This window comes from Anoplopoma fimbria, chromosome 21 (genome assembly GCF_027596085.1).
Source record: "Anoplopoma fimbria isolate UVic2021 breed Golden Eagle Sablefish chromosome 21, Afim_UVic_2022, whole genome shotgun sequence".
Taxonomy (NCBI): Eukaryota; Metazoa; Chordata; class Actinopteri; order Perciformes; family Anoplopomatidae; genus Anoplopoma; species Anoplopoma fimbria.
The window spans coordinates 10,168,590-10,196,589 of NC_072469.1; the positions used below are offsets into that span (position 1 = coordinate 10,168,590).

The 28,000-nt window shown below is 40.6% G+C and overlaps 1 protein-coding gene across 1 annotated transcript in view; it reads right to left on the minus strand.

The window, feature by feature from the left end:
* Positions 1-27,995, minus strand: part of cubn (cubilin (intrinsic factor-cobalamin receptor)) — an 89,984-nt gene extending 61,989 nt beyond the window's left edge. The window contains exons 1-23 of the mRNA XM_054622653.1: positions 27,874-27,995; positions 25,397-25,526; positions 20,788-20,883; positions 20,504-20,542; positions 20,305-20,406; positions 19,305-19,408; positions 18,599-18,725; positions 17,140-17,308; positions 16,487-16,618; positions 15,489-15,584; positions 13,885-14,009; positions 13,122-13,314; positions 12,747-12,865; positions 12,015-12,249; positions 11,040-11,221; positions 10,535-10,697; positions 6,609-6,799; positions 5,190-5,346; positions 4,711-4,886; positions 3,903-4,068; positions 2,981-3,206; positions 2,223-2,353; positions 498-687 (exon numbers count right to left, since the gene is read on the minus strand). Of these exons, the coding sequence (XP_054478628.1) occupies positions 498-687; positions 2,223-2,353; positions 2,981-3,206; positions 3,903-4,068; positions 4,711-4,886; positions 5,190-5,346; positions 6,609-6,799; positions 10,535-10,697; positions 11,040-11,221; positions 12,015-12,249; positions 12,747-12,865; positions 13,122-13,314; positions 13,885-14,009; positions 15,489-15,584; positions 16,487-16,618; positions 17,140-17,308; positions 18,599-18,725; positions 19,305-19,408; positions 20,305-20,406; positions 20,504-20,542; positions 20,788-20,883; positions 25,397-25,526; positions 27,874-27,995 (3,371 nt within the window). The remainder of the gene's footprint in view (positions 1-497; positions 688-2,222; positions 2,354-2,980; positions 3,207-3,902; positions 4,069-4,710; positions 4,887-5,189; positions 5,347-6,608; positions 6,800-10,534; positions 10,698-11,039; positions 11,222-12,014; positions 12,250-12,746; positions 12,866-13,121; positions 13,315-13,884; positions 14,010-15,488; positions 15,585-16,486; positions 16,619-17,139; positions 17,309-18,598; positions 18,726-19,304; positions 19,409-20,304; positions 20,407-20,503; positions 20,543-20,787; positions 20,884-25,396; positions 25,527-27,873) is intronic.
* Between the last annotated feature and the right edge of the window lie 5 nt (positions 27,996-28,000).

The following is a 28,000-nucleotide window of genomic DNA, read 5'->3' on the forward strand; positions in this document are numbered from 1 at the left end:
CCAATCCCTGCATGGTTTCTGACTTTCTCCTGTCTTTTGCCGAATTAGGCAAACGAGTAAAAACGTTTACCGTTATGTGCTTGATCTCTGCTTTGGGGCTTTGGGTCTAAACCTTCCTTAACTGAGTCCTTACATACACCTGCATGTGAGCTATCCTCTCTTATAGATGTCTGAGGACATTAACTCTGAGTGAGACAGATCTGTTCTTACTTGATTCTGTAGCTTCACCAAATTCAACCAACCAAAGTCAGTGAGCATTCCTGATACATCCGTATCTAATTACAATGGCTGCGGAGAAACTTTATTCATATGCAAATGGTAAGTTATGCTCTGATAGCATACGTATGTGCACTATGTTACAGTATGTGATATAAGATAAAATAAAATAATCCTTTATATGCTAATCTGATTACACTGAGAGAGGAAGACCACACATTTATTTCTATTTTACAAGCAAGTGTTATGATCAAGGACAGACAACCTTATTTCATCCTTACCTGATCTCAACAAAATCATAGTTGCAAGAAGGAGGGGAGCCCTCCAACTCAAAATTGCTGAAGTTCAGCATAATCTGCATGTTGACTTGCACAATGATCTTGAAGATGCAGTCTCTGTTGTTGGGGTAGTAGTCTGGGTAGTTGGGTGAACTGAAGGAGCCAGTATCAGTGATGAACTTCTCACCACAGTCTGATGAGAGGAAAAGGTTAAACCCAACCTTGTAATGTGTAGTTCCTAGTTTTCATTTTATCTAAATATCTAAATACACTATACATAGTGTAATCAGGGTTTGTACTCTAAAATTTTAATTTTAGGATTTACCAAAAACATTTTCTATTCTTTAAAAGGAGCAGTTTGTTGGAGTTGTCAGAAATGGATTATCATTTTCATAACTATGATTTAATTTGTGTATTATCACCTGAAACTAAGAGTTGTAAGCTTAGAATGAGCTGTTAATAATTACATACAGAACGGGCCTTCCCGCCATGTTTCAACAGCAGCCCAGAAAGGACAAACCAAACACTGGCTCTGGAGGGAGCATTTCACATTATTAGGTTACCTAAAGGCCCAATAGTTTTCTGGCACGCTTGTAAAGTAAGGGGAGATTCAGTTCCCACTTTTTCTGTGGCTTAAAGAAATGGTTTTATGCTCAATTTATATATAAAAAAAATCTAAAACAATGGTTCATCTATTGAAGATGGCAACGTTAAATATAAGAGAGCTGCTTATATAATCATCATGGCATGCCGATTTGATCTGAGGTCTCGTAGCTCTTATGTGTATGCCCGGTCCTCACCTCAGCTGAGCTGGTCAACCCTGTCTAACACACTGCATTACACTTCATGTCAACTGACTAATAATAACAAACTGGAAAATTTCGCAAGAAATTTTGACTGTGTGGCAGCTACTGCCCGAAGACGTTGCATATATATATATATATATATATATATATATATATATATATATATATATATATATATATATATATATATTTACAGCCTTGTTGCTACACAGCCACACAGAACTATTACAAACTGTTACATACTCATACATCACATTGCTCTTGTGAGTTGTAAGTCATTTATCAGACATGGAAACATGGTTCCCATTACAAAGTAATCCACCAGGAATCTGTATCATAAGGCAGTGAAATGCTTAATGATTTTGAATTTCAATTCCTAGATGACTCAGCCTTATTTTAGCCTCTGTGTTTAGGATGAGTGAGGAGGCTGCATATTTTTAATGTGAGTATCTGCATTAATATCCTAATACCCACTTTACACAAACATGGTCTATGAGTTTTATTATCTTAACACTTGTGTGACATTCAAATGAGCTAGTTAAATCTTGTAGTGGAACGTGAGCTTGTGAGTATTTTTGCTATTATTTTGCTCAACTATATTCACCTGAGCCACACCTGGGCCGGTGTGGCTCTGCCATAAATACCCTCATTTGGCAGCCTCTCGGGGCTGGGGGAGGACATGCTTCCTGCCACTTTGCATTACAGCGTTCTTCATTGTGTTTACTAATATACATTGTCACACACACCCATACATGCACCTCAGGACTGACAACTGATAACTACACTTTATATTGTTTCATTTGTGTTAAGCAAGAAAATAAAAATACTTTTCTTGGCAGCCGGCTCGCCCGTCTCCCCTTCTTGTTTCAGCCTCTGAGTCGGGCTGTGACACACCAAAAACTGAAAAAAGTAAATAGTGTACCTGTGGTGGCATTGATTGAGACATAGCTGGCAGAGAATCCCTCTGTGCCTAAACTTGAGTCCGTCACAAACAGCAGGGTCAGCAGGCGGTCAGTACTGGTGATGGAAGGAGGCACTGAACGGCCACAGTACCTGCACATACAAAGCACCCAAATCTCAAGTACAACAAATACAAAGCATCTGACGTTTCGCAAAATCCCGTCCCTCGAACGCAGACTGGCCAATCAAAGTGTAGCATCAGCTAACTCTGAACAGGGTTTGATAACTAGCCCGACCTTTTGCTCTGACTCTGACAACATAGTGGTTAATAGTGATACTCGTCACCCGGGGAGATTGATAGAAGCAGGCATTAATTAGCAGAGCACGTTAGCACATCAATAACTAGCCTTAGCACTTCTGTGCTTTGCTAGTTACTGAGGCTATACTGAATGGATTTTGATGATTATACCAGTAAATTAAGACTTACCTGGCTTCAAAGGAATGGTGTTCATAATTGAATTGCCTTCTATCTCAATCATCAGATGATGTGGTGGTTCATTTTCACACTAGCTTTAGCTTCTATCTTTATCTTTTTAACCCCTTTCAACCTGCATATATTCTTCAAACGCTTGGTTAAGACTGCTTCTCTCTGAAAACATTTTTTCGGTTTACCAAAAGTTTGATAAAATGAATGCTGGGAATGCAGTTAGTGACAGTGTGGGCTTTGATGTGAGTAGCAGATGGGGATGGGGCTTGGGTTACATGTTTCATCATAAATACCTGCCAATCTTGGTTCCGGTGTGCACAGTGCCATTGTCGTACACCTCCAGGTAATCATAATTACAGTTGGCGTGGTACTCCAGGTTGAAGGAGTCGAATGACAGCCGAACCAGGTTGCCTGGGGTAACACTAATGTACCAGGTACAGTTGGCCCCGTGGGGGTAGTTTGTGGGGTGGCCAGGGCTTGTGATTGTGCCTAAAGGACTCGTCAAGGTATCGCCACAGCCTGGTACAATAAAAAGAGCATAACTGGTCAAAGTAGCTTGACTAGGTCATAAATATACCAAAATACTAATATTCCTCTAGATGAATATTAGTATCCGTTTACTGCCGATAATGTATACTTTAAATTACTGCTGAATATTTGCAAAGTGTTGTGTACAAGTTTTGAGTTTTTGACCTTGTTTCCAACCTAATATAAAAACCTTGAGTCAATCAGCAAAACACATGTTTTGGAACTGCATACCAGTACTGCATACCAGTACCTGTATTGTGCATGAGTCTTATATTAATCAAGCATCAATCTGTCCTTACTAACACAACTGTGAAGGAGTTTGGGAAGGAGACTGTGGTTAACAAGAAATACCAAAAGTCCAAATGAGTCAATAGCAGTTTAATCCAAGCTAAAAAGCAGCCACTGCATCTGGAAGTGAAATTTGGTGTTTGTGTATTTGTGCATGGTGTTCCTAGTTTCAAAGAACAGGCATTTTTGCATTCATCTGCTTAGCAGGAAGACTGGTATGCTTTGGAAGACGGTCTCCAGTACTGTGTACTAGACGTGAGTTATACGATTCACCATTAACTTTCAAGGAAAGTGTTTATTGAACTCTATGGTATACATAATGAACTAATCTAAGATCGTATGCCCAGCCACTGGCTTAAGATGCTTTAAACCTTTGCTAAATATTGTTATTTTTCTCACCCTCCAAGGCAGAGCCATAGGCTGCTTCAAAGCCGTGGTTGCTGACAGAGGAGTCGGTCTTGAAGCGGATGTACATGGATCTCTGAGTGGACTGGAGTCTGGGGGGAATCTCAGTTCCACAAAATGTCCCCAGCAGAGGAGAGCTAGACGTGGAGCCATCCCTCACCTGGAAGACAGAGGACACATGCACCATTATACCTGATCCTCTATCCTCAATCTATCCACCCATAATATATGTGTAGAAAGAAGGAAAAGATTTGTTGAATTTTTTTGTGGCATAATACAAAAGCAACTATGGCAACACAATATGTGTCATCAAATACATATTTTCTGTCATGATTGTTCCACTATGTAACCTGGTTTTCTTTCAGCTCCTGGAGGGGGAATCCGCTGCTATATTATTCTTGCTTGAATTGTGCTTGATTTTAAGATCATAGGGCCTGTTTCACAGCCAGTACCAAAACTAAAGCATCTTTCTCAAGAGCTGTATATCTTTGTTGAAGAGTATGCCACTGGTTTTAATCACCATCCTCACCAGAATGGCAGAGGACAGCTCATCCCCTTTTTCACATCCACAGAATAGGCAAATGTGTCTGTCTGTTTGTGTGCCTGTCAGTCTGTCTGTCCATACTTTCCCTACCCCTCAGACTCTAGCATCTGCCCACTGGTAGGCTCATATTAGGCATGACCTGCCCTCTGGAGATTGACAACCAATTCAAAGGAAAAATGACAACGTGTAACATTAGGAGTCAATTTTATATTTAGGTCCAACAGCTTTATTTACATGAAAAGTTTAGCATTTGTTTACCTCAACAGAGTCAAAACGGCAGGAGCCTCCCTCAATGTCAAATGACAGGAAGTTGAATGTGACCACATAGCCCTCTGGCTGGTTAATGACCCACTCACAGACCTTATTGTGGGGATAAGCATTCGGATGGTAGGGAGAGCGTAGCTGTCCAGTCCCAGACAAAATACCTCCACAACCTGGGTAGAGAAAGGGTTATTTGCCTGGGTCTGAGATAATTCCCTCATCATGAATTACTGGTACTCGTCATTTTTCTGGTTAAACATTACTTGTCTCAAATAATACTGAAGAGTGAATGTTTGGCTGAATATATCCTGATTACACTACTGAATCTGCGTCTTTGCTCCAAGAAATTGTCATTTGAATTGAATTTGTGAAATGCCACTATCCTTCTTAAAACAAATATACAAAACATATATAACAGAACATGCAACACATAGACATGATTTCATATGGCGTAAAATACATTTGTGGCATCTCACCAACGGTATAGACTGCCCTGAAACCAGCCCTGCTGACTGAGCTGTCAGACCTGAAACGAATCCACAGGAAGTTGGAGGATGAGAGAATTGGCGCTGGCAGGGAGCTCCCACAGTACCTCCCTATCAAAGGATCAGTCTCCATTCTGCCATTACGAACCTTGAATGAAAGGGGGTAAAAGCAGAGGACGGAGAAGTGGGTTAAATGCCGTCTTCATTTTGTCAACTAAAACTATGGCAAACAATATTTGTTGACAAACTATTTTTAACATTTTTAATCATCAAATAAAAACTAAGGAATAATGTTAAAAATTGATGCATGCATCTGCAGAATTTCACACTGTAGCTCTTAATAAGTAAAACTACTTCCTCCACTGCACAAAAATATCTCCTCAGAAGTTCACTTGGCTGCTTGACATATTGGCTTTCAACTATCTCAATCTCAGTCTTCCCTGCAAAGTCCTGGTTCTGGTTTTCCCGTGCCTCCCTTCCCTCCCAGCAATGCAGCCTGGGTCTCCAGCAGTGATGTAGGTGTTGGCTCTCAGAGGAAACCAGTGGAGCAGCGAGGCAAAGCTCTGCTCCTGCCAGAGGAGGAGACGCTGCAGCCAGGCAAAGAGCTCTTCACCTCCCACCGGAGCACTGACTGCAGGTTGAAGGTGGAAGTGAAGCCGGATCTGGGTTTATCATCTGCAGTGAGGCGAGTCCATTTTTTTTGGGCTTGACTCTGCTGGAACTCCCACAGGAGTCTGAGCTGAGGGAGTTTCTGGTGAACCTGCATGATTTAGTCTAATATCATCGGAATCCAACCTGACTGACTAGTATTAAGAATAACTATATAGAAAAGACAATCTTCTCTCTGATGGCATCGTTTACTGATGAAGGTCATATAGAGGATCAGGACTAAACTGTCTCACATAAAGTATGTTTATACACAACTTATTGGCATCAGCTAATGCACTTTCTTATCATCATAACGAGTAAACTTAAATTTTAATGGACCAGTCCCAACATATTTCTATTGTTTTCCTCCAACATCTGTATGAATTATGTCCTCTCTCTTTTGGTTAAACTAATGGAAAGACTGTGGTCTTGATCGAATATTGCAAAGTCTTTGCTGACTTGAAGCGTAAGCTGGGATGTGTTGCACATGATGTGGAGACTTTTTCAATTTTTTACCAAAAGTCAAAATCTTCCCTGACCCTAACGATAGCTAACATTGAAACTTACAACAGATGGGACACAGGAAGAGAACCCACGTTGGTCTGGACGAAGCATTGTTAGTGAACAAAATCACTGAAACCATTATGTTTTAAAAACGTATTTGACAAAGCAGATTGTGTCTCAATGTATTTTTTCTAAGATATGGGGTTATTCAAGAACATTTTGAGGGATATATTTAATTGAGTCATAAACGGGTCCTACCTCCACATAGTCAAAAGTGCAGGTGCTGTGACTCTCCAGGTTCATGTGAGTGAAGTTTAGGGCCACCTTTTCACCCGCTGGCAACCTGATCAAATAGATACACTGGCGGTTGTGGGCATAGTCGTTGGGCCAGTTGGGGGAGATGATGATGCCCTCACTATCAGTGAAGGTTCCACCACAGCCAGGGTCACCTAAGATACAACACATCCCAGGGTGAGGAGCTACATAGCAAGAGCAGCTCATCACATTAACGAGACATTGACACTGCTCAGGATAGGAGATCAATATATATATATATATATATATATATATATATATATATATGTGTGTTTATATATCGAATACACACATTATACACACCTATGTGTGTGTATAATGTGTGTATTAAATAAATATGTACATTCTTGTCACATTATGCCTCGTTGAGAATTAAATTGATAGTAAGTATATACGTTGTTATGAACACAGTTGTGCACATCTGACAGCAATCACGTCTCTTCCTCGCCTCCTGCGCTCGTATCTCTCTTGAGCGGAACCGGATGTCAGGAGAGGAGGCAAGGAAATGAATGGAGGACACGTCGGCATAATGAACGTTAGGTATCAAGCATGTTCTATTATTTTTCCTCAATAGTCACTGTATGTTAACAGGAAACTAGGATGACACCTAGTTTTTCAAAATAAAATTTCAACTCTTTCAGGGCTTTGACCTCATGATGTATTATTCTTATTCCAAGAAAGACAATTAAAGGAAACCTCAATTACTTCTCATAGCACTTAAGCTCATATAGGTCCTTGCTCTAACACTCCTATTTGATCTTTCATTGCTACCTCTATATTTTGCATTCTTCATCCCTTTCCCACTATCAACTATTAATACTGTTCCGGTGCTTTTCCATGCATTTTACAACTGATCAATAATCCCTCCTTGTTCTACATCTTTCACGCATTGCAGGTTTTCTTACACTTTGTGAGTGTAGCAGTGTCAGCTTTTCAACATTCAGCATTCATGCCTTTGTAACATAGTTGAAAAGGTTCAAATTTAATCCCGCTAAATGGGAAAACTATGCCACCTGCTGTTGTGAATTGGTACCTGCATTGAGTAGTAGAATGTCTGTGGACAAAATAATGTGAACTAGCTAGAAAAGTACATAAAGTTGAGCTGGCTTTATTTAGTTGTATATTATTTGTCTTAGAATATTTTCGCCATGTTTTCATTAAGTTAACCTTTCGCTTTTTATGTGTTTTATTGCCAGTAAAAAATGTCTACAAGATAGCTAGCTAACATTAACATGCTGACCCTCTAGACTGAGCATGAGCTGTTGCCAACAAGAGATGACCTTTCTACTAGTTTGTACTTTGCCATAAATGCAGGTATGTTTAAGTATGTTATTTTATTGAGTGTGGTAATATTTTGAACATGTAGTTGAAGTATTTTCTTGTTGTTTGCTCAGGAACATTACCACTAGCCCTAGAGACCGGTAGGTTTCATTCCACTCCAGAAGAAGACAGAATCTGTTTGTTGTGTGCGCTCGGGGAAATTGAGAATGAGGTGCACTTTTTGTTTTACTGTCCTGTCTACGAGGACATAAGGGATGTCCTCTTTAGTAAAATGACTTCCATTTATGTTGAATTCTTTTGGCTGGATGACTATGAAAAACTCGAGTTGTGTTTCAGGAAAGGAGCCTTCTTTGTAGCAGATTTTATTTGCCAGGCCTGGGAGAGAAGGCAGAATGTTTTGTTTAAGATTGAGCGGTGAAGCAACCTGTTTTTTGTGTACACACACATATGACTTGATGAGATGTGGGTCCACTGCAGCTGTATTGTTGGTGTCTTGTAAACCCATGAGGGTTGGGCACATTTGTGCATGACACGAAAATTAAGATATCTATCTATCTATCTATCTATCTATCTATCTATCTATCTATCTATCTATCTATCTATCTATCTATCTATCTATCTATCTATCTGTTTGCTAAGTTACATATTCGTTATTATAAAAATGTATATAAAAAAGTGTGAGAAATCTGTATAAATATATTTCTGTCATGATCTCTATGTTTATTTCACTTCCTGCCCTTGTATGTTTTCCCACTTTTGTAATTGTCTACCCCACCCCTGATTGTATACACCTGTAATGTATTAGTCTTGTCAGCCTTGTTCTGTTCCCTAGTGTTTCTCCCACCTATCAGCTTTCAGCCTGCCCTCATGTCTGCCCACCTGTGTCTTGTTGTCTGATTAGTTTCTTGTGTATTTATAGTCCTGTCTTTTGTCTGCTAGTTGTTGGTTCGTCTGTTATGTCTGCTGTGTTCCCGCCTTGTTCTGTCTGTGTTCCCGTGGATATTCCTGGTTCCTGTTTCTCGTAATTTTTTCGTGTTAGACTTTCTTTTATTATTTTTGTCATCACCCCCATGTAAGTTTTGTTTTGGACTCTTGTTTATTAAAATCCCTGTTTAATTATCCCTCTGCTTCTCTTGTGTGTCTGCATTTGGGTCCATCTCCTGTTGCCTCTTTACCAAAACCTGACAATTTCTGTTGATATATTTTGTATTTCTCCTCATACATTTCACTCCTACAAGAGACAGTTTCTGTTCTATTTTAATTACATTAATTCAAACCCATTATACGATCACTGTATCATTGTCCCACTGTGTCAGTGTATTTAATACGTGTATAGATTTGTAAAAATCTAAACATTTTGCAATCCTCATAGCAACGGAGGATTTGCCACTAGACTGAACATGCCCTGTTGTCCACAAGAGATGACCTTTCTACTATTTTGTCCTTTGCCATAAATGCAGATGTGGAAAAAACCTGCTGTTACCACAAGTCTGACCAGCTCCGAGAGATTCATTTAGACAGGAGACATCTCACAATGGTCACAACTTCTCTGGTTCAATGTGGTTTTCTGTTGCCTGCAACCTGCCTGCTGGACCTGCCTCCTGTCTGTCTGCTTAGTCTACGTTTGGCTCCTTCCCTTGTTGTAATTTTTCCTCAATCTTGTGACACATAAAGAATGTCAATTTATATGGGCTGGCTGACCCTCTGGAGGAGCATTTCCTCTGCAGCGGTGCACAGCGACCGGCTCTGGTTCAATTCAGAGAGTGTCATGCGGCTCCCGTCGTTTCAGCTTTACAGCATCTCTCCCGGACGGGGCCTTTTCCAGGGGCCGTGAACTTAGTGTTCCCTGTGCCCTCTCTTCCTGACTGTCCTCAGTGCACAGTCTGTGGTGATGTTGGTAGCCCCAGCCCTTCTGCCTTGGAACATGGAACCCGTCTTGCTCACTATGCTTGAACCGTGTTTGATGCATATATTTCTTGTTTTAAGCATTCCTTGTTTCTAAATTTTGTAATTTAAATGTATTCTCTGCATATATTGAGTAATATTGTAGCGTAATGTACATCATTTAAAATTATTTTACATAGTGATCTTATATTTCTTTATGCTTTTGGATTTTTTAAATAGACTGTACTTGTAGAGCGTCTATCTAGTCTTCTGACCACTCAAAGTGCTTTAACACTACATGTTGTCATTCACACCCATTCATACATCCATCAGGACTCTAACTAATCATTCATACAACATTCATACACTGCTGGCACAGGACACTTCAACATGGACTACCGGAGCCAGGAATGGAACTGCCGATCCTCGGATTAAAGGAAGCTTTACCAATGATATATAAATCATTATTGCTTATAAATAAGAGCAAATGTAACGTAAGAATTTTCACTTGGGGATCAATAAGTGTTTCTGGTTCTGAAAACTGCTGACACATAGAACTTGGTCCTGTCCTCTCATACTGCTCCAAAGGTCAAGAATAATGATAATCTTCCGATAAACGTAATGGGAGACAGTCGCATATCTGTAATGTGTTAAAGGATGACATGGTGTACACACTGTCTTACTTGGCATGCACAGTTTCTTACTTGGTGATGTTGTGTATGTGATGTGGAAGCCTCGGTCAGAGACACTATGGTCTGAGTGGAAGTGGATCCATGCAGCTGGACCGGTGGTCTGCAGGGGAGGAGGTGACGCAGTACTGCAGTACTTCCCAAGAACTGGGTCTTCAGGTAGTAGACCATCCCGTATCTACAATATTTGGCCACAGATGACAATAAATAGAGGAATAATTGCATTAGGCTGGTTGCAGGAGGTGGAATCACTAGTGGCATCCAGAGCACACACCTGACAAAATATAAACAGCTGTGCCAGTATTACAGCTTCTCTGTACAGGTCAACAGGTAAGCAGTAGTCGGGTTTGTGTGTTGGAATATGGTTTAAAGAGCGTTGTTGACACAGATACATAGCTTTCAATCAAAATGGTATTTCTTCTTTGCTTTAGAAATACTGTTTTCATTAGACTGGACAGATGAACTGAGTTTAAACGTGATTTTTTTGTTCATTGTTGTTACAGAAGCCAGCATTTCTCACCTCCAGGAAGTCAAAGTTGCAGTCAGAGTGATGCTCCAGACTGAGAGTCCCGAATGCAAAGGTAATGAGCAGGCTGGGCTCCACTGTCACCATCCAATAGCAGTCTCGGCTAGGAGGGTAGTTTCCAGGGTAACCAGGTGAGTTAATGTTGCCATAGGGGGCAGTTAGTTCGTCTCCACACACTAAAATGAAAATAGATTTCACACTTTGACTTTCAAAACCCTTTGTGAGCTGCAACACTAAAACTTTTGAGTGGCTTTCTGACAATTGCAGTCCTGCAGTTATAATAATTCACAAAGGAGGAGATAGTTTCATTATTAACATAATGTTTATTAAAGCCAAAGCCAAACTATTCTAATTACTATCATTTTTATTATTGTAGGTGTAGGTTGTACAGTATGCAGAGTAGTTGATATGTTGTATGTCTTCTTTGATTTGTCTTGTGTTAGTCAGAGTTTTAGTTTGCCTCATGGGGGTTGTGGTAACCCCCCCGCCATTATTTGAATAAAACCAGTGACCTGGGTCCTATTTTAAAAAGTAGGTTAAATAAACTTTTTTTCGGTTACAGAAAGCTGATCAGAGTTTATTCACTCTGAGTTAAGCCTGTGAGTTGCTCAGAAAGAAAAAAAGCAATCAATAGTGGTATAAGTCACAATGTTTCTAATTCATTTATATAACTAAAACTCCTACTCACAAATAGAAGGCAGAGGTTTTACTCTGAGCTGAGGGTTACTCGACTCTTTGTAATATTTAAACGTGAGGGCAAAAAAAAAGGCTGTTCAAAGAAATGACTGACAACACATAAAGGCAGTAACTTTGATGAGTTTCCCTCATCTCAGGGTAAACTCCCTCAGAGTGTTTCAGGCTTTCTGAAACAAGGCCCTGGTGACCTCTCAGCCAGGCATTATACCTTAGAAAGTTCAAACTTTTAAGGATTACCCATTAAACAAACCAAAGCAGATGAAACACCCCTACCTGGGTCCTGAGACTGCCAAGCAACAGTGAAGCCACCAGCACTGACGGAGTGGTCAGATCGAAACCAGAAATATAGGGAATTGTGGGAGCTGTGGAGTTCCTGCGGGTTATTTTGGCCGCAGTATTTTCCGATCATGAAAGCAGAGGCACTGTCCCCATCATGAATTTGAAGGAAGTCATAGTTGCAGTTGGCACTGCTCTCCAGCTCAAAGAAAGGAAAGGTAATACGCAGAATCTAAAGGGGAGAGAACGCATAAGTCTAAGAATCTCTGTCAATCTGCCACATATGAATATAGTTACATCAACTAAGGATGACATCTTTCTTTTTTAGCTCATGTTTTGGTATCAGAGCACAAACGCAAAGCGACTTTGCTCTGATCACATGGCTGTACCCTGCCTGCCCAGCACACAATGTTTAGTGAACATCCACCAGCTAGACCACAGTCAGCAGGTGGGACTAAACCAGAACTATGACACCCCAATCAGTTGATGATGTAGCTCCCTGATCGTTAGACGGGCTAGCATTTACTTTAACATTAAGCCCCCATATGTATTGTGCTCACAATCCAATGTAGTGCTTCCAGTGCTGTTACTGGGAAAAGTAAAGTGATTTAAGCAGAGATACAACACTGTGATCCATGTAGATGACGTCCTCTGGACCTTAAACTACCTGTCCAGAAGGACATGACAGAAAGAAAAGTGGTCTAGAGTAAATTAAAGTAGGCAGCTGACCTTGTTCGGTTCAATGCGGATCACCCAGGCACAGCTGACCTGGTGATCATACTCATCATGACCTGGGGTGTTGGGATAACTGAAGGAACCAGCAGGGCCAGACAGGAAACCTCCACACGCTGTCAACACACATACATAGATTTAGGAAACAGATTACAGTTTAGTGATATTTAACAATAAGGTGTATTATCACAGTGCCCAATGTCTGTTATCCAGTCCCTAACTGCTTCCTGTGTCTCTGCACATCCATTCTACTTTCTTCTTCTTGTCTTTGCCCTTCTCCACCTCCTTATGGCCCATCTCTCCATACTTCTTCCCTTCACCTTGCGTCCTTCATCTTCCCAGTCTCTCCACATCTTCTCGTCCAGCTCTTACCTTGCTGTGGGCTCTGGCAGAGTGGGCCAGTCCACTGGGCAGTGCAGGTACATGTGAATCCATTGGTTCCATCGGTGCAGGTTCCTCCATTCTGACAGGGGTTGCTTAAGCATTCATTGATATTCTGGTCACAGTTCACTCCTCCCCAGCCAGAGTTACAGTTGCAGATGTAGCCAGAAGCCGAGCTGGTGTCCTGTGACAGCGGTAGGGCACTAGTCAGACATCGTTAATGTGTTTATACAAGGGGATTTGATTAATACTGCTGCCATACTAATGAAAAAAACAAATCTGAAGACGCTAGTCACATCGGTCATTCGTCTTTTCGAGTTAAACAACCAACATTTTGAAATACAAATATATAGTATATATCTGGTAATTCATTGATTGAGAATCACAGGCAATATGGTTGGATTTGATGGTGTCCAAATAAATACACTGAGTAATTGTATTCAACTGACATGCTACACAAAGGTGACGTCAATTAGGCATGTACCGGTGGAGCAGCCCCTCAGAGGCCTGTAGTTTCTCAAAACAAGTCGAGCCTTAAAACCCTGACATCAGAAATAAAGACACAAACTGATTTTAAAGCTTTTTTAATGCAAACCTATAGCTCACCCTGAGGTGCGTAGGGTTGTATTCCTCATTGTTATCATATACCAGCCTTATCTTTTAAAATGAGTGAATGCAGATGAAGTTAGAGACATCTTTCTCATAACAGCCACACATCATCTGGTCATATCTAAGCAGTGAAAAACACACTCACCACACACTGTCCGTTGACACAGGGGTTGTTGGTCTGACAGATGTTGCTTGACTCGGTGCAACCAGCTGGTCCATAACCACTGCCTGTGTAGCCTGGAGGGCAGGTACAGACAGGGAGGCTGGTGCCTGGTGGATGTGGGAGGGTGGAGTGAGGAGAAGAAGGGTTAATGGTCATGTCCCACATTAACTGAACACAGGAGTGTTTGTTACTTTGTCAAATCAACACTCTAACAAAAAAGTGTACAAATTTCTTGGAATCAAGAAGAGTTCAAAGTTTTTCAGTCCTTGTTTTGAGAAGTAACTGTAAGAAAATAATTGCAAAATATTTTATATTTCATTTTGTAGTGTTAATAATATTCTACTATATTTATTATATTGTAAATATATTTGCATATATATATTTTTACTTAAAAATAGAAAGTGGTTAAATAAACAAAAAGACCATTTAAATGTCGCTTTAGTGAAGTTCAGTGTTCGCTGACGTACAGAGGAGAGAAAAAGCTGTGTGAGTGACATGCAGTCAGGGCTCTGTTCGTGCACACTGATCCCAAAACAAAGCAGGCCTTCATCAGCAACACACCCTAAGTAGTGAATACCAATCAATTATCCATCCTGCATGTCACAAAAAGAAAAGCATTTCAATACAGACCAGAGGCCTCGTGTCTGTTTGTACCGCACCTGAAAAGCTAAGTACCACAACAGCCTCACAATTATCTCTGGATCAAATTCTGACCCAACCTGTTCATTTTAGATCGATCATCAAATGTCAGCACAGAGCTGGCTGCTCAAAGGTAAAACATATATACAATATATCTTGTGGCACCAAAGTACTGTAGCTGGCACAGCTTGGCCCTTAGATGCTGAAGACTTTGGATATTGTTGGGCTGTCTTGGCGGACATGCCTCCTCCATGAGCCATCAAGGTCAGGGACAGTGGAAAACTGGTGGTTCCCATTTGTAAAGGACGACCAGAGGATGGGCTCCAATGATCGGAGTGTGAGCCTGCTAAGCCTTCCCTGGAAAGCTTATAGGGTGCTGAAAAGGAGGCTCTGATTGTTGAAACTCAGATCCATATTTTCTCATCTAGTGTACATGTGCATGTGTGGACTTGGAGAAGGAGTACAGGGTAGGAGCTTTCAATGTGGGGTTTTTTCTTCTGAATTCACAAAAACAAGTTCCTACCTTAGTAGATATAAAGATCCACCTCATTTCTGTTCCTTTAAAAGTGACATATTGGTTCTATAACTTAATTTCATTAAAACCCATAATGCCCTGTTGTAGAGACATTGCCCTGTGCATATAACCAATATGCTCCATTTTTACCCTTGCACACACAAAAGCCATCTTTTTGATGTACTGTAGCTATTGTGTTCTTATACAAGGGAAGAATGATATTAAATTAACATTGGAAAAAATTAGAAGACCCTCCCTGCTCTCCAAAAAAGCCTATCTAGAAAAATCTAGAAAACACATGACTCACCTTTTCTGATCCTTGCTCCCCTTGAATCCTTGACTGTGTCTCTTTTATCAGTTCAACCACAAATAATATTCCCTATGCCGCTAGTAAAGATACAAGTCATACAGTCATGCATATGTTTGTTTTTACCTGGGCTGATGGAGCAAGTAGCTAAAGGGTAACAGCCTCCATTGTTGTTCGCGCAGAGATTGGTCTGGGTGCATGTTCTCCCATCCCCCTCATAGCCTGCACAAATGCAAGATTTATTAGATTGTATTATTTGTTTTGCTTGTTTGACTCCTTAGTGATTCTGAGACAGTTAAAGACACAGTCACCAAAAAGTCTGACTAGAGTTCAGAGAAGACCATCAGAGGGCCTTTTTTTCATTTTTGCGGTGATTCATTTTTTCCCGTTTAATTTTGTCATCGTTCCACTGCACAGAGAGCAGGAACTAGCAGGGGAGTGTCCTCTGGGTTACTGTAGTGGAGGGCGAGACTTTTTCCTCTCTGAAACCCAGACACATTACCCATTGTATAGCTCAAACAAAGTTACACCCAGGGCCTGGTGACATGCTTGAAATTATTATTTTATTTTCTATATATTTTTCCATCAATATTTACTGGAAATTCTTCGATAAGAGGCAGTATTGAGATAAAGCTGCTGTCTTAAATCCTAACCCCCATCACTTCATCACGTAAAGAACAGTAAACAGAGAACAACAACATGTCATTCCTGTTGACCACCAGAGGCGTATATGTAAAACTTAGAAATCCAGCACATGCATGTTGCCCTTAGACGACAAAGTTATATGCATGACCAGGGCGACACAGGCCACCTGATGAAGCCATACATTCATAAGCATAAGAGCTTTATCGGCTACGCCAGAATCTTCATAGCTGATCATTTTGAGTAATGATCCATCCTCTGCACTTCTAAAAAAACAATAAGATACTGTAGGATACGACAGTGATCATCGAATCATACAGTACAGTACAGTAGGTCACACATGGGACTTTGTTGGTATAAGGTCTCTACCTCTGCGCATGCGCATGATGGAAATCCAGATATTACATAGTGTCTCTAGAGTTCCTGCAGAATTCATACCAATGTAGTTACATTGGTAACTCTCGTTTCCACCCCCCTCATACCTGGAGGACAGGGACCACAGTGGAAGGAGCCCATGGTGTTCAGGCATTGCACCACAGGAGTGGAGGAGCAACCACCATTATTGATCAAACATTCGTCCACATCCTGACAGCTGTAGCCATTGCCTTGCCAACCTGAGACATATTAGAGGGTATTAGAGCATAATGCACAGCTATACACACACAGTGGCAATACACAAATTCACGTACAAGTACAAATATAACGTGGCATGTCTAACGCATTTATGAAATACTTTTTTTTGTGCAATTTGTTGTCTAGTTGTAGAGTAGCAACACGTAATACCACCAGGACAGAGCTGAAGCAGGATCAATACAGTTTTAATAGGATGAAATAAGAATCTGCGTCTTGTGGTCGTATGCCTCTATCCAATCAGTTCATCTTGAGGTCTATATATGACCATTATAATACAGTTATTTTCTGATGCCTTATAATCTGCACAGAGTTTTTTGCTGTTTACATTCCACCCAATGCAAAGAAAAAAAATTGAGTGCACCCTATTTTTTAGATTCCACTATACTTTGCTGAGAATCTGTGTATACTTCTGGTTTTACTGTCACAAAAATCTGGTAGCGAATTCCATCACTTCATCCTGTTAATGTAATCATGTAAAAGAGAAGCCAGTAGGAGTTGTTACCAGCAGGACAGGCTCCGCAGTAGAAGGACCCCTGAGTGTTGTAGCAGGGGACAGCAGGGTTGGTGGAGCAGGGTTTGTTGGGTAGGTCACACTCGTTAACATCAGACACACAGGACGGGTTCCCAGCTGGAGCGTCCCAGCCGCTCTCACAAATGCACTGATATTTAGGCTGTTTGATGTGGAAAAAAGTCACAGTTTGAAAACTCATAATCTCAAAATCATAGAGTATATCAAGATGAAATACAAGGTTAACTGTATTCAACACATTTTTACTGTAAAGGTAGTATCCTTGTTGAATGACACACATGCTGTTTTTTATACCTTGTAATAATTATAGCCACTTTTTTATAAATTATTAAAGAATTATACTGTGGATTGAAAACTTTTAAATTATTGGCAGAATGGGGCAGGCTACTTGAAAAGTGTGGTGAGCTAAGCTACCAGCTACTCTACATTAAATGAAGCTTCACTACACACACACACACACACACACACACACACACACACACACACACACATACATATATATATATATATATACAGTATATACTGTCCTCTGCCATCTCTCCATCAAGTAAACTCAAACTTGCGTATCTGTATTCCTTTGGCAGAGAGGTCGGAGGCATTAGGACTGGTACATGATGTTACCCTATAGAAAGTGCTTCTATCGGATACACATACTCGTCTGTGCATGGCGGTGGCGTCACTTACTGATCCTTAGTTTACTTTCAGACCACAGCACAGAGCTCTGCTGTGCTTGAGCTTCAGAATGCTTAAGAAAATGAAGCTTGTGTAGACGTTATCACAACACTTGATCAATAAAGAGATAATCTACTGAAAAGCTTTTTGATTCAGAAAACAGCTTTACTACTGAGAAATCTAGTTCAACTGGTACCGCTGAGGCTGCACAGCACTGACTATGGAGCCTTCATGGAGCATGCAGAGAACACCATCACATGCTGCTAATAAAGCTGTTAAACTGTTCAGATAAATAAAAAGCAAGGAATCTCTGTTTGTCTGTCTGTGTGTCTCTCTGTCTCTCTGTCAGTGTCTCTGTGTGTCTGTCTGTCTGTCTGTCTGTCTGTCTGTCTGTATGTGTGTCTGTCTGTCTCTGTGTCTAATAAAGTTTTACCTGGCTGTGTCTGTAAGACCCTCGGCTGTGCTGGAAATCTCACATCTTCGGAAACATGGCCTTTTGTGAGTTATTTTTGGGGCACAACGAGGTAGGATGGTAACATCCATTCATATGGAATCATCATACTAATCTAAAAGCCCAGGTCCAGTTTGTCTAACTTGTCCAACAGTAAAGTTTGCCCCAGGGGTTTCTTCCTGAACCACTGTGACTTGGGTATGACTCAACATGTCATGTCAGCGATGTCGCTGAGGACCAGAGGAAGAACAGTGTTGAGTGTGAAGCTGTTTTTATAAACGGTTCTCCAGAAAGCAACACACTAGTTACCTGTCCCGCTATAACCCGGTCTGCATCAATACATGTCCCATGTACACACAGGTCCAGTCCCCCATTCCTGCAGTCGTCATAACGCACTGTACAGAGAGACCCGGACCATTCTGGAGAACAGGTGCAACTGCACAGACACATCTATTATTAATTTACCGTAAAGGTAGCTGTGTAGCAGTACATTACTGGAATAAAGAAAGACATTTTTGAACAAGAAAATTATTTTATACATACTCTGCATGTAAGATAATGTGTGTGTGGAAATGTTTTATTTCATCTACAATATGACATACAATCTGTATTTTTTTATTCCATCATTTGAACAGTGGAGACATCTATGTACTTTGGAGCTCACTGCTGAGGCCAAACTAGTTCTGGACCCAGGCCCAATATCTGCTCCCCAACCAGAGTTCTGCCCCAGGCCACACACACACACACACACACAAACACACACACACACACACACACACACACACACACACACACACACACACACACACACACACACACACACACACACACACGCAGACACACACAAGCATTACTGCACAGAGACAAATGTGCCATCCAACATGTGACCATCTGATCAGGGAACATAAAACTCTCTACTGCCCTCTGGTAGGCAGATCTGAAAAAAAATTTAAGAAACATTTGGATAACATTTTGACAGCCCATCAGTAGAGCATTATGGGAAGCCTACACATACCTGTACGATCCAGGGCTGTTTACACAGGTTGCTCCATTCTGGCAACTCAGAGATGTTCCTGAATACACCTGACATTCATTCACATCTGTTGCACAGTTATGACCCTAACACGCACACACACACACACACACACACACACACACACACACACACACACACACACACACACACACACACACACACACACAGAGAAAGAGAGGAAGACATTTGAAAAAGACCTGGATTAGAATCAGACGAAAATATTAGCTGTAGATGAGAAAGAACTGTAAAGGTCATTGAACAGGAATAGAACACACACGTTTTTTTCACTTGAGTGTGTTCTATTCCTGTTGTACAGGTATACACAAACTACCATTTTAAGACACTTGTAGGAATATAAATGCTGCAGGGATAGAAATTTGTCATGTTCAGTACTGGATTTCATCTTGGCAAAGAGGGTAACTGGTCCCAACCCCTGAAGGCCTCAGGCTTCCTTCATGTTATTTATGTGATGAAACGCAAACTAATGTTTGGATTGTGCTTAATGTATTGTTTTAGATTTTGTGTCTTTGTATTTTGTATGTACATATTTTGAATGACTGTAAGAGTATAGGATTTTTTAGAAATGCTATACTGATCATCTGGATGCAACTGACCATGGGGATAGTCTGGAAGTCTTTAAGGAAACCAAGTTGGCCTTTTCTAATATACCCGTGACCACTGGGATACGTTTCAGCTAAGTCTAGTTTTAAGAATTTTGTTCTTTAGTTGATGTGGTGCTTAGGTGGTGCCTATCTTGAGATAAGCATCGAATCTAATAACAATATATGGTGGAAACCCTGAGACACAGCAAACATAAAGCCAAATAGTATTACAGGAGTAACAGTCTAGTAGGTTTCTGGGGTTCTGGAAAAATATGATTTAGTCTGCTGTGAGGAATCAGGATTTCAAACAGCACAAGGTTCACTAATACAAATAGTAATAACCACCCCCACAAGGTAACAAACAGTATATAACTCACAGCCCAGTTGCCGGGACACAGACAGTGGTATGAGTTGAGTAAGTTCAGACATGTTCCTCCATTCTGACAGGGATTGCTGGTGCAAGACAACGTTTGGATCGTCTGCAGGAGAAAAGAGGAGAAGAAAGGCAACATGACATGTATGGGACAGTGTTGAGTTTGAGCCTTTACAACAAACAGTTTGACCTAAATATCTTACCGATTCAAGTGCAGTCACTTTATTCTGAAGTGTTGAAACCTGGAGAGCAAGGAAAGCACCTTAGGAAATATATTGTATGGAATATGTACAGTCCATTCAGGATAAGAAAAGCTTTTATTACAAACCAACAAAATTCAGTTGGATTGCATCAAAATAAGTCCATCAAGACTGGTAACGGGCAACTGGTATTGTTAAAATGTGATTTCCATCTGTATTTTATTGATTTCATAAAAAGATAAAACAAAACATTGCTCATTGCGTAAGAACAAGCTTTAATGTCCTACCTCGGTATCCAGCTGGTTTAGTTTGTTAGTTATTTCAGGGGAAACTCCTCCTCCATGAGCCTTAATGTCATTAATGTCTGCTTTATTGGTTTTGATCTGAAAATCAGACAGTCACAGACACTTCTGTTTACAAAAGCTGATGTAAAATAGTTCCAGAAGAAATCCTGCACGTAAATTAAAAACATTAGTTCAGTGTGGTCTGGCTGACCACTTCAAAACAAATGTGAATTATTTTGTAGAAAATCATTCCCATGAATGCAAGATTTGTATTTTATCAGCAAGACTGGATTCGTGTCAGATCTGCCAGATCTGGGTCTGTCCTCGGCAGTGAAGCCAGATCTGGGTCTGTCCTCGGTGAACTTGTCTCTGATGGACCTGGGTCTGTCCTCGGTGGACTGGTCTCTGCTGGCATCTGATTTTGCACAAAATCCAAACCAGCAGCACAGATGACAAGATCCAGCTTCTCTGCCCAGGAATACCCAGATCCAAATTTGATGCCGAGGACCAACCAGATCCGGCCTCACTACAGCCTTCAACCAGCAGTTGGAGCTCCTGTGGGAGGTGGAGAGCTCTGCACCGGGCAGCAGCGTCTCCTACTCCAGCCAGGAACGGAGCATCACCTCGCTGCAAACCAACACCGACGGGCAGACCTTGCTGCAGTAAAATGAGAGGTTTTCTAAAAGGACTGTTCACAGGGACCGCCATGCTCAACCCAAAATTGAATTTCCTCCTAGTAGCTTTAACAGTTTACCACAGGTGATAGTCAGCTGGGTAGCTATGTTTGCTCTGTTGAGCCAGACAACTTCACTATATAGTCCTGCTGCTTTCATGTTTGCTAATCCTCTAAGAAGAATGCCTGTTCTTGACCAAGTACCATCCTCCCCCGATAACACAAACAAAACAAAAAAAAAAAAAAAAAAAAGCCTTCTCTGACAAGCAGTCAGTTTTTTTTCCTGGAGAACCACTCTATTAAATCTGCAGTTACTTTCTTATGACAGTATAACAAAATTCTGCAGCTGTTGAGCGGACCCAGCTGTTTAATCTCAAGGTTTTATTCACAAGGCAGACGTTCAAATGTATGCTGTAGCAGATAATCCAAGTCGTCCATGGTGACCACAGTTACTATCTTCTTTAAAAGAAATGCACTTCTGCCAACTATGAGAAAAGGCAGGGCAAACAGTTAATAAAATGCAGTGAGGCAACAGGCAATCAGCCCAGTTGTCAACGGGCATGCAAATAGTTGTCTTTTGCCATTGTGAGTGTGGGGCTAAGCGCAATTAAAACTCAATTTAAAAAAGATCATTGACCTTATAATGATATTATTGACCTAATGTATAATACTGATGAATTACAGCAGCATGCATAAATACAAAATTCTTTTGATTTCTAGATGACTCAGCCAACAGGTTGGGCTTTGCAATCAGTGGGTTCATTTTTTTTATCTATCTAGTGAAATATCTCAATATCTGCTGGATGTATTCTAAAGTTTGTACAGAAATTTGTAGTTGACAGACTTTTCTAACTATAAAGCAGATTATCGCTGTCCTTATGTGTGTGTGCTGTAAAGATTGTAAAGCCCTCTGAGGCAAATTTGGAATTTTGGGCTATACAAATAAATTGAATTGAATTGAATTGCGTGTACTTTGCATATGCCCAGACCGTTCATACGATCTACTTCGCACAAGGTGGGTCATTTGCTGAGGACCAAAGGATGTGCAGTGTCCAAATTGGTGCAATTTGGACATGCAAAACATTTATTATAAATAAACTGTGTAGCACCAAGGGCGAGTCCAGCATGTCGTCCGCAGTAGGCCTTTACAGACAGTGGATGCTAGATATACTCTTCTTCACTCCCCTGGAGTCGACCAGCAATGAGCACTTCTCAACATCGCTGCAGGCTGTAGGGCCAAGAAACTGACCCGCTCTGAACAGGCACATCCTGTCCCCAAAACATGTCGCATTTTTAAAGACTGCTTTGTGAAGAGGCTGGAGCAAAAGCCTCTGTTGTGAGAAGAAAGCTGCCTGTGTCTGTTCATTGACTATCGTCCCCTGAATTATGAGACTGTTCCTGTTTCTTTGTGACCACGCCTGGTTTAATGTCCTTGGCCAAGGACATGGCTTACTTTAAGGCTTTGTTGCTGATGGTTCTCGCTACTATTATTACAGTCCTGTATAAATATCTGCACCTTTTATGCTAACCTTGTGATAACTCTTGTAACCATGGTTACTGTACACATCAATGATGGCGAATAGGTACACACAACAAAAATATATTTATATATATATGTGATATTTTTATAATAATAATAATCGAATGACAATGTGAAAGTGTTCAATGATAGTAATGAACCATTATGCAACTTTGCAGATAAACAAACACAGGACTTTCATCCAGGAAACTACTGTTTGTGTCCCATGTCAAACTAAAATTAAACGTTAACATTTCCTCACGAGTCATTAGTGTCCACTAAATAACTCGGTCGTCAAGTAAATTGGCAGTTGGGTTTAGGACAAAAGCGTGGTTGAGGTTAACTTGAGGGGTGGCTGTGGCGCAGTGGAGAGTAGGGTCGTTCTCCATTCAGAGGGTTGGCGGTTATACCGGTTTCGGCAGTCGATGTGTCCTTGGGCAAGACATTTAACCCCTTTGAGCTACTGATTGTAAGTCGCTTTGGATAAAAGCGTCTGCTAAATGACTGTAATGTAATGTAACTTCACTAAGTGCTTTGTTGCCTAAACAATCTTCTTGTGATGGATGTTTATTTTGAAAAGACACTATTCATGTGTGTTAGTGGAGACTAACGTCTGTGACATGTCCAAAACTGACACTAGAGTGTCATAGTTTGAAGCTTAGGATCACCAATCGAGTTTCAGTATTTGATGATTTGGAAGTGACAATATGATGTTTTGTACATATTATTTAATTTTATAATGTTATTTATCCTTTGTATTTGTTTATTTTATTTCGAACTATCTTAGCCATCAAAAGTCCTTCTGGTTCCTTTCATCAAAAAAAGGCAACTTATACCCAGACCAAAATATGCTGCCGGACTGATGTAGCTGATTTGTTTCAAATCGCGACATTTCAAACATTTCAACAGTGAATATGTTTTATAATTCTTGTTTAATTTACAGACATCCATCTGAAATATGGCAGATCATCTGAAACCGGCTCCTGGACGCTTTGACAACGACATTTAAAGAAGAAAAAGGGAGATTTTGTTTTGTATTTTCAATTTCATTGTAGTTGTATGAATAAAAACAAATTCATTGTTGCCTGTGTCAGATGGTCTTATTTGTCCTGTCAATGTAAACTGTTAATGTGTTACTATGACTACGTGTTTAAATGGTACATATTTTACTGTGAGCAGTTTGAGGTTCAAAAGACGTTTAAAAGACGTTTATGTCTAAAAGTGGTTCAAAAGTGAAAGTTTAATCAACGTCTATTTGTAGACGTCTATTAGACGTTCACGTTTAGACCACATTTAGACGTGATTTTCAATATTGGCTTTCAACTGAGAAATGTGGTTTCATAGTAAACCTCTAAAATGATGATATAACAGTATTAGCACAACGTAGAGGATTACAAATGCACTATTGCAAATCACGTCTAAATGTGGTCTAATAGACGTCTACAAATAGACGTTGAATAAACTTTCACTTTCTTCTTTTAGACATCTATTAGACATAAAAATGCTCACTGGGAATAGATGCAAAATATAGCTTCATACATTTAAATTAAAAGATTGTGTGTATGTGTGTGCGTGACTGTCTGCTGTGCAGTTCTAATGATGGCTCCACCAACTCTGATGCACCTGGTCCCTGATCTTTGGTCCTGTCCAAACTGCTGAGTCTGCTTCCTAACTTGATAATCATTCATAGCGTCATATGAGGAGCAGTGGGCATTCAGTTGACTAAATGCTGATAAGAAGTTCGTTAAAAGTTACATGTACAGCAGTGAATATCTTTTTTGACTGGTTTGGATAAGCCAATGAGTTTTCTGTTGTGATGTTGGTGAAGTGCTGGCGGTCCAAACAGATCCCTTGTTTCATCAAGTAAAGCCAAACCTCATCAATTAGAGCAGGAGCACCAAAATACCTTAACATTTAGAACTGGAGTTAGCAGACAGTGTAGGTATACTGGGTTGCTTTTGTGTGTACAGGGGATTTTTACACATTTAAATCTGTTTTGTTTTCGTTATTGTAAAGTTATTCTTGGGCTGCTGGGATGGAAACATCAAAGTTTCATTTACAGTAAAATGAGTCATTTACTGTTGGTAAATAAAGAAAAACACCTAAAATCAAGATGAAGAGATATGTATTTCATCTAATAAATATTACATATATATTGCTACATAGCCCCCCCCAACTCACACACACTCACAATAAAAATGATAAAAAAAAACTAACTAAAGCTTGGTCATTTCATTTGATCTGACTGTAACATTATGTGCTACTGGTATCTAGGTTACAGTAGTTGTGACCCTAACCAAACCACAACAGCAAAGGTAAAACTTTTTTCTCCAGAGGGGCAGCTGCATGGCAACTGTAGCCCTGCCTTGTGCCCGTCCCTGTAGGACTATTGGTCTGAAAAGGATAAAGTATAAACTTACCTGACTCAGAAGCTGGGTGAGGTCCTCATTATCCACTTTAACCCGGCCTGATGCTGACGTCTGGAAGCGAATCTCTTTACTGTCCCCGGTTGTGAAGACAAGGTGACCATCATCTGACAGCATACGAGGCCTACGGGGTCAAAGCATCAGTTAAATCAACAGACTGTGTGCTGATAGATTTAAAACACAGCTGTTATATTTGGGTCAACCAGAGCTAGGACCATGGAGTAGGTGTAAGGTACAAAAATACAAATCCATCAGAATCCCACTATAAACCTCATAGTATTCAGAGAATGTATCACTGTCCCTCAAGGTCTGGTGTAAGGGGGCAGTGGGGTAATGTCTTGCCGTGGTACCTGCATAAACTAATCAACTGCACTCTCTCTTCAACTGCAACCAGGGGTGCATCCCAAGTCTCTCAATGCATCCATGTTTCCCTCACTTGTTTCTTTACCTTGCTTCTAAGTCCCTCAACACTGAAGCGCCACGTGAAGCAAGGTCTGTTTCATAGATGGCAGATCAGCTAATCACAGCTGGACCAGCTGCGGGGACTTTTGATGGAGTTTGTGTATGCAAACAATATTACTGAACTAGTACTAATGAAGACACAGTTATCATCACTTCCAGAGCAGCAGTGTTCTCTCTGTAGCCTGTTAAACAACCTGAATTTATGAAGGTATTTTTTTTACTGTATTCTGTGTCCTGCTTATGAGGGCAGGATCGATTTCTACTGGGAGAACACTTTTTATTATTTATTTAATATTTGGCTATGTATGGCTGCACGGTGGTGTAGTGGTTAGCACTGTCGCCTCACAGCAAGAGGGGTACGGGTTCAATTCCTGGGCCAGACAACCTTCTGTGTGGAGTTTGCATGTTCTCCGGCTTCCTCCCACAGTCCAAAGACATGCAGCTTAGGTTAATTGATGACTCTAAAATTGCCCGTAGGGTGTGAATGTGAGTGTGAGTGGTTGTCTGTCTATATATGTCAGCCCTGTGATAGGCTGGCGACCTGTCCAGGGTGTACCCTGCCTTCGCCCATTGACAGCTGGGATTGGCTCCAGCACCCCCGCGACCCTTAACTGGATAAGCGGTTACGGAAGATGGATGGCTATGTATGTATTGAAATTCGGATTCTTAAATCATTATGCCATAACCCTGAATATGATGATGGTGTTTTCTGGAAAGTATTTTTGGGAAAATCAAAAGAATCTAACTCATATCAAACCCCACGCTCACAAAATGATCAGCCTCATATGACTGAACGGAAATGAGGACAAATGATGTAAAAAGTGTTTCTGCTGACAGACTGTCCTCTTACTTTAATTGTATCTAAAATTAAAGTTATTGAGGTAAATAACAGATAATGGAAAGACAAATCTTTCTAATCTATGAATCTTCTGTGATGTTGATATGCATCAGATCAGTCCCATCAGCAGCAGCGTCCATCTGATAACTGATAAACAATGAGTTGGCGAGTCGGTTATTAAAATACTTCTGTAAAGGCTGCTCTTGTGTTTCCTCGCTCCTCAGAGCAGAAATAAGAGCTTTCTGCAGCGCTGAACAACTTCCGGTTCAAGCGAGGAAATAAAGGATAACAGACTATGGGGACAAGGGACACAAACAAAAACAATTGTGGCAAATTGACTGATCAGTGGACTAGTCCGCGTCCTCTACAAAAAAAAGTGTTTCCATACGGAGTGGATTTTCCAGAGCGGATGAGCCGGAGGCTTTCTCCTATTACCCCTCCGGGGTAATATTCAGATTGATTGTGGGACTATCGTACTTGTGATTGTGTCAGTTAGAAGACACTGAGTTGCTGCTCTGGACTCCTTCTCTTTTCCTTTGCGTGAACACATTAGAATTATATATTTTTTTTATTGATAAGGGCTATTGGTAAATATAAATTGAATTAACTATGCTGCTCTTGTGCTACTAGACTTGTGTGTGTCTGAACACTAAGTTGTTTTTAAGACCGAGTTAAGTTAGTGAGTTTTATTTTAGTTCCTTGTTAAATAATGACTCTGGATATCAATTGTTTGACAAACTGGCCCTGGTTTACTCTCTGCTCTTTCTCTTGTTGAGGTGCTCTACCCAAAGTACTAGATAAAGTATATTCTTAATAGGTCTACGTCCCTGTTATACTACGATCAATGGGAGCCCTGCAAGAAGTTGGACCACAATTCCAAGCTAAAGTTTGGGGGTGAGTGAGTTTTTCATCTTTAAATGAAATCAGCTCTGTACGGACCATGTACATGAAAAAGCATAAAATTACATACATACAGCATAAAATCGTCATACGCATGGATATTAAAGGCTGACTCTTTTAGAAACCTTATTCTCAGCATAATTTGAAACCTTTATCAACCAGCTGTTTTCCCAAAACAGATGAATATGTCTGCTGAGCAATGCTGGTGGAGACCATCATTTCTGATTTACCACTATAAGACATTCTTTTTTTGATACGAAGCCCAACTCACTGGTCATTTCCAACACTCTTCTTGTTTGGTCTTGCTGCTGTGTCCCTCGGCTCTCCATGTAGTCCCACCAAAAGGAAAATGAGCACGAAGAAAAGCCACGACAGCCGCAGTTTCCCAGCCATCGAGA